Source organism: Amphiura filiformis, chromosome 19, assembly GCF_039555335.1.
Source record: "Amphiura filiformis chromosome 19, Afil_fr2py, whole genome shotgun sequence".
NCBI lineage: Eukaryota > Metazoa > Echinodermata > Ophiuroidea > Amphilepidida > Amphiuridae > Amphiura > Amphiura filiformis.
The window spans coordinates 34,199,227-34,211,825 of record NC_092646.1 but is presented as its reverse complement, the minus strand read 5'-3'; the positions used below and the strand labels follow the sequence as shown (position 1 = coordinate 34,211,825).

Genomic DNA, 12,599 nt, shown 5'->3' with positions numbered 1-12,599 from the left:
TGCCACTCAGCCTTACAAAAACTTCGATGATTTCTCTTTTGATATCAGCAATAAAACTACAGAATAAAACGGCAATGTTTAGCCGCTACCTGAAAAATACTGAATTCAACTTGTAAGCTGGCATACGCACAAAGGTTCCAGGCATGACGAATTTTACGTGCTCTCGCGTAACGCGTAGTCTCGCTCGCGTTCGCGTATACGCTACCGTAAAAGTGTGGGTTCATCACGGATTAAGGCAGCTGTGTACTCTAGACATTGTTTCTTTCGTAAAATTTAGTTTTTTGATATGTTTCAATGAAAATCCAGATTTGTAAACATTTCGATTTGGATTTGGAAGATAGCTTCTCTTAAATAACAGTATTGCGAACCACCAGCATACATAACTCGATGTAGAGTCTTTCCTATTCAGAGGAAATATTGCAATTACACACCTTATTGCCTTTTAACAATAACCATTGACACTAGCACATATCAGAGAAGATGTAAGAAAAGGAGGGAGAACAGAATTATATCCTTGAGATAATCCCGTAGGTAATCCTGTTGCACCTATTCATATTCCTTTATTCTCAAGTGGTGGGTTAACCAACAATTAACAATGAGAGGACATTCCTGAACCTCGTTCAGTTGGGGATGATTTGAAGTGACTGCCAATTATGACCATTTGATATTTAATACCAGCAATGTGAAAAAAGAAAGAAATAATGTAGTGCCAAAATAATGTACCCTTTTACGGAAGGAGCAAAGTTTAACAAGTTATAACTCCGCTTCTGCAGTACGAATGTCAGCGGCGAATGTCAGGGTATTATTTCCCAGTCTTTAAAAAAAATTTCAGGCAGAGGTGGGAATCGATCTCGGTACCTCCCGGTTAAACAGCACTGTGCAAGACCACTAAGCCAACTAAATATCTGTTGTGAGATGTGTGACATTAATCTTTGATATTGCTTAATGGAACAAATCGCGGAATTAAATCAGTAATAAAAGAAGTAGATTCTTATATAGCGGTCAAATTAGATAAAAAGGGGAAATATTCGTCCCTGCTAAAGAAAATATAGGTTAGAAAATTATCAAATAAATTTAAATTAAAAATTGAGATTTTATATTTATTTCTTTCACGAGGCGGCATTTTCACAGACAAACACTGTATAAGCTAAAAACTCAACCCTCATCAGTAGATGCTGTCATAGCTCAATGGTAGAGCATCAGACTGCTGATATCAATATCGTTGGTTCGAGTCCTCCTGCCAGCAATGGTTATATTTATGATTTTAATGCTACGCTAAAATTTGTTCTATTTATTTATTTATTTATTTATTTATTTGTTTTTGTTTATTTAAGTAAATAATTTGATATATTTGAAAGAGGTATTTGAGCAATTCGAAATTTTGATTTTATAATCCTATGGGGTCATTTTGAACCCCCACCCCTCCCAAATTGCCAAACGCACAACACCTATGAGTTTGCATCATGCATAATGATCAGTACGTCAATGTCATCATCATAAAAAAACCAACATTCTATGTATACCTGACGCCGGCAACTAGACTACTATAAAAAAAATAGTATCACATCTCAATCAAAATAATACCTGCAAATAGATCATAGTTTACTAATCTAATCCTGTATTATATAGACCTGTAATATCACCTGTAATATAGGTGATCATTGTTTACATGGTTTGTTATGGTTGGGATTAGTGTCCGATCTCTGTAATGTAATGTAATGTAAATGAAGCATATTGATATGCAGGAAGAATCGATCAGGGTGCTAGCTTTATTGTCCTATGAGATGTAGGGCCTAGTGCGAACTGTCCAAGCTGATTGTTCATTTAGTATCATAATCTATTAGGGAAAGATAAACACTATTCAAAATATCAATAGATAAGACGATAGGGATTTAGAGATTTGTAATTGAGTCATGCATGATTTAACAGAAGGTTCTTTCCAAAACCCAAACGTAATGAACTCCAACTGCAATATTTGAAGGATTTTATTTCACTATTCCACTCGTGTTTGAAATTGAAAAGGAAAGAAAATCTTTGTTGTACCAGCAGGGTACACGCGCGCAACAACGCATCGCGTTGCGTATCGCGCAATTTGTTAACGCACAAATACGCAACGCATACGCAACGCTTATCTGCATGCGCGGCGCATCTTATGGAAACACCACGGAAGCACAAAAACCTAGTGGTCAAATGGCTCCGTTTTAGCTGATAAAATGTGGGTTTTTTCAAGTTCTTTCCCCCGATTTAAATATCAAGTTATGAATGGATTTCGCTCAAACCTCTCAAGGGGCCGTGGATTTACCCGATGTTTATGTAATGTAAGATAGAAAAATAAAAACTGCCGCATTCTCCTGCGAGATTCGATGAAAGTGCAAAATGTGACCACTTTAAACTTCAACGGCCATTATTTCGATGTGTTCATTTTCTCGGTAAAATGACGATTTAGGTACACGATAACTCATAGCATCTATAGGTAAGCAAATATGATCATCGTAAAAAGCATGATCGCCTCAAGAAACGGTTTTCGCATTTTTTTATATTTTGGTCTATTTCCGATTTTAGGCATCATTTTGTGCAAATAGGCGTTTGTGAATTTTTAAAAGTTCAATTTGATGCCTTATATGGTCAATATCTCAAAAAATAAGGCCAATATCAAAAAAATTAAAAAACCGTTTTTGGAATGGAGCCTCAAGATTGAGCTAAAAACAAAATAAAATATTTTGGAAAGAGTGTTTTTTTGTTATGATGTACATAACAAATATTGCTTCTCTTCATAATTGTTGTTTTTACCCCAAATCTGTATTTATATTTATATAATATTTGATGGCATTGAGGGTTGTATGAGAATATACTGCACTTGCCATGAATGATATTCAACTCGCCGTACCGGCATGAATGATATTCAACGAGCCGGTACGGCGAGTTGAATATCATTCATGGCAAGTGCAGTATATTCTCATACAACCCGAAATAAAGCCATCCAATATTATTATTATTATATAATATGAAGCTGACTGAAACTCATAAATGAAAACATTCATGCATCAAAAACGAACGGCTTTTTATAGACACAGGCCTAGGCCTGGCCTTCTATTGTGTTGATTGAATGCACACGCACGCACCACGTGGGTATTGTGATGAGCGTGCGGGTATCAAGATATATTGAACAGTTTTGTAAAAATACTGAACAGTTTGATTTAAACGTCATTCAGTACTAAAAATGAGTGGTATAGATGGAAGCTTCATATTATAATAATAAGATTTATTGATGTCTTGCCTTCATAAAAATGTATACTTTTATATGTCTTGCGCGAATAATTACAAAGTTATTGCACTTTTACTACATGCATGTCTGAGAGTACACAGCCTCCTTAAGGGCGTACTACACCCATATAGGCCTACTGGTTTGATTGGTCTAAATAAATATTTTTTCATTTATAGCTAGGCAATATATGCACGGATCATGTGAAATAAAAAAAAATATGAAAAAAAGAAGAAAAAAAGTGCTTTTAAACAATTGTAGTAAGTCATTTTAGCCCTATATATATTTTGTTTACTGTATCCTAGTTACTCAGATGCGTGTTTCATAACAAACCATGATTTATTCTATTCAGCATGTTCAAGTAGGGTACATGAATAGAATACATTAAATCCTTTGTTATACTCTCTATAGAAAATCTAGTGGTGCATGCAAAATATATAAACACTTACACAATGGATGTATAGTCATTAGTCAATAATATTATAATGTGTTGTTAGAAGAAGAAAAGGCTATTAGGTCACCGTATGTCAGGTTATAGGTCAATTGGTTCAGGTCAAATTTAAGCATCAATTTTGAATACACATGTGAGAGTTTGTGATATCATAATGAGGAATAATTTTGATATTCTGTCTTTAACTGGATATATATCGAGAAGTGCAAGGTGGATATACTAATATACCTTGGGATGTAAATGGTGAGTACAATTTAGAATGCCTAGTTGAGACGGATTTCACAAATAAATATAAAATAGTTACCAAAATCACAAACGTTAAGCTTACGGAAAACTACCCAATATGGTGGTATAGGTGACAAGAAATACAATTTTTTTCAACATTGCTGTAGTATGGTTGTGGTAACCTGTTACCTGTGGCTTAATTAAGTTTCAGTGAAATAATGTCGCAAGTTAAAAATACAAAATATAGCTCAACATTGAAAATAGAAGCATTTTAACCAGTTCCTTTTTTGATAGTTGTTGGAGCACCAAGTTCATGAAGTCCTAAAAGAAATCAGGAACCACTTATTCCCATTTTACATATCAACTTTATTTCCCTAACGTGTTAGCAACACATATCCAAAATTTTAACGAAATCCGTTGATAGTAAGCTTTCCAAAATGAAGTGAATTTAAATCATCAGTGATGTACCACCTTTTGGCTTCTACTTTTAAAAGCATGTAAGCTACGTTGATACCGATGCCACCAATAAAACGAGAAGATTTGCCCCTTCATTTTGCATACCACTTTGTCCAATTTTATTTTGTAATTTCTTCACAAAATGCAAAAAAAAAAGCAAAAAAAATCAATGGGTGTAGTACCCCTTAACAACGGTTGGCTCCTGTACAAAGGTATAGGAAGAGTTGTTGAATATAAGTTCAACAATGAAAAATAAGAGAAACATAAAAAGTAATAAAGAAAACAATCTGAAAACAAAAGTGTGGTTGTGTTCAACTTTCGTTGTGCGATATTTTGATAGTTAGCCACTCTTGACACCCATGTCATCTGGCACTCATAAGTTAAGTTGTTTTAAGATATGGAGTTGAAACTTTAGCAGTCAGTTAAAAGAAGGATGAATGAATAATATCTGAAAAAATGACATTGTTTTGTTGTACCATCACAAAATGCGGTTCATTTTCTACATGTAGCCGTTTTATGGGACACATTGTATGATATTTTCCCGATGACTGACTTTACACTCTACACAATCCAGTTGGGATTCATCACTGGGATTCGTCCATCCATATGAAATTTTCTAGGGCCAATGATCTTCAACACATGTCAAATTATGATTCCAGTTTTATACTATGTATTATATACCTTCGTTCTCATCTTCCTGCTCTTCCTCCTCTCCTTTTGCATATAGAACTTCCACAGGCATGTCTGGAACTATCCTTAAGCCTTCTGTTAGAGCCCCAAATATTGGAGCATTCGACAGATCTGAAATGGTACACAGAAATAAAACCGATATAATTGGGTATTCAAAAAATAGCTTTTAAGTTTAATAGTAGGCCTATTCGCCCATATGCATGCGAGGAGAGCCTCGATCTGGCAGCATGCATGAATGGGAATTGAACCAGTCATATAACATTGCGTAAAATTACGTAATACTTCCTTTCATGTCTATTGCCAGTTCGAGGCTCTCCTCGCATATGGCGGGACCGTGAAATAGGCGAATATAGCAACATAACCATCGTACGACAGATACATTACATGTGGTACGTCACATTCGTATTTTGTTGCGTGATTAAACGGAGATCATGAGACACACGGTCAATACGGTTTATCTACTATTCTCTCATGCTGGAGACTTGACCGCCACAAGCATGACAAGGGTGATTTCCCATCGAAAACAAAACGTTTTACCACGTTTTACCGAATATTGTCGGGTTATATAAAGGGTATAAAGCGTTTAATGCAAGCGCCATTTTGAAGCTTGAACCTACCCTCCTCAAGCCTTCGACGTCGATTCGACACCAAATTTTGGGATGTCATGTTACACATGTGTCTCATTTGATTTGATTTGATTTGAGTTTATTTATGCATATCATTTACAGAGACACAATATAAAAACAAGAATATAAAAAAGACAATAAAATTACATTTAAAATTACAATATACAATACAATTGCAGATATGCATAGGATAACCCTTTAAGCCCTAAACAGGGCTTATTTCCAAAGGGGTCCTTTAAAGCTTTTAGACATTGCACTAATTTACATCAAAAATATCAAAAAAATAAATATGATAACATCAAAAATCAAAAATTATTATTGCACAAGTTTTCATTTTCTTTGCTGCTGGGATCGGATATCATACAGTCATAAAGTGGCGCCCATTTCAAAACATGATCAAGGCAACGTGGTTCAAGGAATGTACCCTCATTGTTAATGGCTAATACATACTTCATAAAATAAAATGCTTTATAACCAACACACGGTCCCATGAAATCAAACAAAGACTATAGCTGTAGCACCAATGACAAATGTACAGACATAATTCTAAGCTTACTTATACTCTTTAACAATAGGGTTATTGATTACTTTAACACAATGAGACAATGAGAAACATGTAGGGCCCTACCCCAGCTAACAATTTTTCGTTGTTACAACGTCGTATAAAAATTATATTAAGTCGTATAAACGTGATACATGGACGTTGTAAGTACGTAAATCTGTGAACTCGTATTCGTGTTGTGACAACGTTTTACCCGAACGTTAATGTAACGTCATTATGACGTTGTTTCGACGTCAAGTTCAGAACGTTGTTTCGACGTCAAGTTGTGAACGTCGAAACAACGGCACTATAACGTTATAATAACAACGAGTTCACAAATTAAGGTAATTACGACGTCCGTAGATTACGTTGTTTCGAGGTCAGACCACGACATTTATACGGCGTTGTAATAACGTGCTTTATACGTCGAAACAACGTCATAAATTTGCGTACTAACGACGTCCGTAGATGACGTTGTATCTGGGTTAGTTCATGATTTTAAACCACGTTTTAACTACGTGCGTTATACGTTGAGACAACGTGATTATGACATTATATTAACATCTGGCAACAATGATGCTCAATCCCAAAAAGGGATCGATAGCGTATAAGAATTCAAAGTTTAGAACTTCAGGAATAGAAGTCGTTAGTCTGAGTTTCACGCCTAAAGGCGATCGTCAAACGACACTATGGAGAAATTTTGGCTGGACAACCATCTCCTTGGAATGGAAGAATTTACATTCCATGGTGTCAACATCCAAACTATTCCATGTCGTTTCAGATACGTATTTGTGTAACGTTTTCTGAACATATTATTCAAACGTTGTCACCAGGTCTGGTCATACATTACATATACAATGTATATAGCAACACATTTATTAGGCAATCGCATACCTCGAGGGGTTGATTGACTTGGAGGGATCAGATGGTGATAATGATCATGACGAACACGTAGCTCTCCATCCCCAGATGTTAGTTTCGATAAGGCTTGGTCTATTAGTTCTGTTGAAGTGAAATAAAATATCCATAATTAGAAGGATTATGCATAAGCATAACCAAATTTAGTGATTTAAATAAATAATTGGAATTTAAATCACATTCATAACCTCATGAATATACGCGATATGTTTAATCCAATCACAGACAGTAAATTCCAAATGCATTTGTCTTATTTTCTGCCATAACAAACGAGTGTTTTGCCTTTTACTTGACTGAAATCCGACTTTCCATTCAAAAGTTATAAAATCAAGCATCTGCTAATGCCGACAATTTTGAATTCTAAATTGCTTTCCCATAGAAAATGTGTGTATTCAATTTCTTATGTATTTTATTGTTTTTGTCAAGCAATGTCGACCAAATTTATTAATAACCATTATATTCTCAAAACCAATGCTGAACCAAACAGAAAATTTACAGAATTTTTTTTTATTAGATAACGGGACAGCGTTTTTTCCGCAATTTTCCTGGAGAAATTAACGGTCCAAAATTAGCATATAATTACGACAAGCAATCAATTTAGACTGGCGCCAAAACACACCAGTTATAGGCCTACTAGCGATATTTCTGGAGAAAAAGAATTCTGAGATTATCGGAGTAAAATCCGGGGTAGTCTCCGTTTAAATCCCAACTCCCAGTAAGGACATTGTGCCTTATGAAGCGGTGAACGAGTATAAAAAAGCACCTGTTGATCAAACTTGGAATGAAGTGCATTAATTCGCGCATTATGTAATCGTTAATTTCTTCGCAACCTCTCAACCGAATCAAATATGTTCGTATGTGATGTACAATAAAATAGGCTATACGCTACATTTTATTTTTTTTTTTATTCTGATGTCTATTTCTCGACTTACGCTCAATTTTATTCACTCGGTATTTTTTCTGGGACACCCTGTATACTTAGTATTAACTTGATGTGGTGTTCCATTACCAAAATAATTCAATCACAGAACTACCACCTCTAATCAATTCCTTGTATGACTTAGTGACGGATCGTAACGATTCACGCCCACGCAACTACCCTACTTCCCATCATGCACTATTCTCGTGGGGTACGAGTGTCGCAAAACACTATCACCTCCCCGTGGCGTAGGCCACTCATTACATTCTCGAATGCAGACATTTCGGCTGGTGCCTTCATTGAAAAAAAAGGAATCGCGAATAATGGTGCGCGATGATGGCTAATACCTTTAGGGGCAAAAAAAAAAACCAATTACATTTCTATGTGTTATTGACATGGTATCATCGGGAAAAAAAGTTTCCTATTATTGAAACCAAACTTTGTATATATGTTTTATAGACCGAGAGGTGAAAAAACTAATGACAGGACACGCAGTGATATACGGCCAGCGTCCGTTTCATTTTTTTTTTAAGAGATGAAAAATTAAACGTAAACAATAATCTCTTACACAGATGTTCTGCATCGAGGCCCCATGACAGGGTGTAATTCCCATTATTCCAGTAATTCCTAAATGTTCCCTGTAAGTCCATATTATTCCCAACTAATTCCGAATAAGTCCGGTAAGTCCCTATAAGTCCATATTATTCCCAAATATTCCTGTAATTCCGAGTAACTCCAAATAAGTCCGTTAAGTCCTTATAAGTCCATATTATTCCGAACTAATTCCAAATAACTCCTAATAAGTCCAGTAAGTCCATATAAGTCCATTTAATTCCCAAGTATCCCTCTAATTCTGAGTAACTCCAAATAAGTCCGGTAAATCCCTGTAAGTCCGTATTATTCAAACTAATTCCAATTGAACTCCTAATATATCCCGTAAGTCCCTAAAAGTTCATGTTAATTCCCAAATATTCCAAATAAGTCCATATAGGCCTAATTCAAAATTTTGAATCCCAATGAGTTTAGGCAATTTAAACAAACCATCACAGGGACATCATGCACCCCTAAACATACCCAGGGACATGGGCCCAAAACACTCCCCCCCCCCACTTGTCACCCCAACACCGGTCGCACCTCACCCCCCCCCCCCACACACACACACATACATCCCCCGACCCGTCACCCCAACAGACAAGTTGACAACCCAACACCCACTCCACACACACAAACATCATTTAAAGTATCTTTTATTTCTGAAAAATGGCACACTTTTTTTATCAATTATCTCTGTATGTTTGTTGTGATTAAAAATTCAAGCTGACATGTCATATAGGGGTGCACGCGCACAACCCTGTACACAAAACATCTGGGCACCCAAAATGACACACCCAGCCATGCATAAAGCATTTCATGTTCTGTATTATTCCCCAAGGAGGTTACGGGTTACGGTTACACTGAAATAATGCATTGATAGGTCTAATTCAATGGGATATCGTACCCCTACCCTGCACAACCCATCAACTTACGACACTCCATCAACAAACTCACATACCCCAACCTCACACACCACAAAATATACAAACAGTACACATGTGCGCTACACCCGCCCGCCCCTCACACCCAACATTAACATACGCACACATTCATTGCACACATACGGGGACACCAACAAAAATTAAGGTACACCCAACCACTCAAACATAAATAAAAATCCCTTTAAAAGGGAATACCCAGGCCGTACGGAGGTCACATGACTGCACAACCACCCCCCGGACTGCCCCACCTTAGCTCCACATAGCTGCAAAGAGGTAGGCAGTGTATGCAGTAAGCCTATATAAAACACAGGTCTTCTGATCAGTCAAGAAGGTGGTGATTCAACCAAAGAACTAGTACTCCACAACTGAGCTATGATTGCTGAATAGGCCTAAGTATATGAACTACCTGTATGCTACTAGCCATACTGGTACTACATGTTGCCCTCTGACTGCAGAACATCAGTCCCCATTATGCCAATATGTTTGAAGGCCTATGTATATATATGAATGCATGTGGTGTTACTATGCTATAGAACATTTGGCTCAGAGGTCACAGCTAGGATATCAATTTAAAGTAAATGATTTGGTACATGAAGATCAATCAAAACTAATTATGAACTTGTGACGGCCAGATTTATAGTGACCTTCTCTGTCAAACATTGCACAGATTCTCATGTTGAGTATCTGTGATTTTTGTGAGTGAGAATGTTTCACTGGCAAATGCTTAATCAATACTTAATTATTTTGATAAAAGAAGGCATATACCCGGGCCTATATCAAACAGTCTAAGTGGAATAACTTGCATGATGGGAGCAGGAGGATTTTTTACAATTAATTTAGTGTCCGATTATAATAGGTTCCTTCTAATGGTTCCTTCTAATTCAGTCTGTGATGAGAACAACAATGCAATTCAAATCATAGATGTTTAAGAAGTGCGACCTCAGACCAGCCAGCCAGCTAGCCAAGTTCATGAATTAGTGGCCATGGCCATTCACCGGTCAACTTTCATATTGCAACATCATCCCTATATGTCAAAAAATAACTTCATAGGCTACAGAACAGCTGTAGGAATAATTGTCATGGGGACTTGAATGAGGTTAATATTCCACCCATTCCCTGGGTAAAGTCAAGCTCTACTGAATATAGTTTTATGAATTTTGTCATGGGGAGTGAGGTTAGTTTTTAGTAGCCTGCAGATCCATTAGATACTCTGCATTATCCTGTAAAATAATTTTAATGAGGACGAAGCAAATGCATTTGGCTACTTCGTTTCAAAGTAGCCAATTTGGGTTCAAAGGACAAGGTCTAAACTGAATGTAATATCACCCAGGGCTGAAGCCTGGGTGAAAAAACACTTTCCGAGTGTTTTGTCCGATATTGATATTTTCCAAAAACCTGTCATGATTAATGCATTTATAATACCCATGAGCACAGACATTTTCAAAATTGATAGAAAAGCAGCCTGGTAAAAACAACTGCTGACATTTACTTCATTGTTTTATGTTTTATGATGAAGAGTATCATTAGCCCTATTGAAAATTTTAAAAAATTGGCAGGTATGATTTGTTACCATGGTTACTAAAAATAGAACAAAAGAAATGTTTGCGTCACGGACGGACGAGATAGAAATAGGTTCCCCTACTTTTTAGTACTCTTTTGTCATTTCTATCTAAACTATCAATACTTACCAATACTTTCCAGGACAAATAATAGCCAAGATACATGGTTTGATTACCTGATACACAGATATTGGAAACACGCTTCATCTTTTGCAGGAGAATGTGACAAATTTTGTCACGGACGCACACTTTTGGGTGTCACGGACGGACACAAATGCTAACCAGAGTAGCAACTTTTAAAATTGTTATTTTTTTACCCCTTAGTTGAAGCAGCTCCAGTAACTGCACATTGCCATAGAAAAATTATCTTGCAACTCCAAACTTTTTCTTAGTTATGACAACAAATGTCCATTTTTGTCACGGACGGACAGAATTTTTGTCACGGACGGACATTTCATCACAAATTTTAGTACAATGGCCTATATTTCGACAGCTTACAAATAAAACATCAAAAGAACTCTAACTTGGTTTTACTATATTTGTGTTAACCATGTGTGTTTAAATTTGAGCATCAAATAATTGTTCATCTTTAAAATAGACCCCCTAAAATTGCCCCAAAATGACTGTGTACCAATATTGAAGGTAATTCACAGTCCTCAATAGATTAACGTATCATTTTCAGTAGTGAATCAAGCAACAATGAAAGTGAACGAAATGCATCTGTTGCTTTATATATATGTTTAACTATAGTTAGTGTTAGTAGCTTTGCAAAGATTGAGCATCAAGAGATTGTACATCTTTAAAATAGACCCCTGAAAGTGTCTCAAAATGGCTGGGGACCAATATTCCTGACACCAAGCACCATTTTCAGTAGTGAATAAAGTATCAATGAAAGTGAACTGAATGCATCTTTTGCTTTACATATGTTCAACCACTTAATGTTTGTTTCTTTGCAAAGATTGAGCATCAAGAGATTAGTCATCTTTAAAATAGACCCCCTGAAATTAAAATGTCCGTCTGTGACACTTATTTTGTCCGTCAGTGACCAATTTTAAATTGAAGATTTATCTTAATTAATGGTGCCTTTGTTAAATATCATTCCTGTATGGAAAAGGGTATGAATGAGATTGATACTTCAGCATGTTTTTATTTTTCTACCCTGTGTTAGCAAATAGTTAGACATGCAGTCTTAGACAGGGTGAACTGAAGCTGTAAGCCATTGTCTGACATTCTGAAGGGGATTGAGTCGGCCATGTTTGACTGAAGTGGCTGAATATTTTAAATAACCTAACAATACATGGGACAAGTGGCAGAGGAGTTTCAAACCCAAGTAGATGGGAGAGGAGTGTGTCAAGGGTGTCTACTATAACCCAGGACTGTACCTGATCTCTTCTGCATTATATTATTAATTGATGAT

General features: G+C 36.3%; 1 protein-coding gene across 1 annotated transcript in view; it reads right to left on the bottom strand.

The window, feature by feature from the left end:
* Positions 1-12,599, bottom strand: part of LOC140140523 (uncharacterized) — a 52,187-nt gene that overhangs the window by 18,529 nt on the left and 21,059 nt on the right. The window contains exons 3-4 of the mRNA XM_072162282.1: positions 7,146-7,253; positions 5,076-5,195 (exon numbers count right to left, since the gene is read on the bottom strand). Of these exons, the coding sequence (XP_072018383.1) occupies positions 5,076-5,195; positions 7,146-7,253 (228 nt within the window). The remainder of the gene's footprint in view (positions 1-5,075; positions 5,196-7,145; positions 7,254-12,599) is intronic.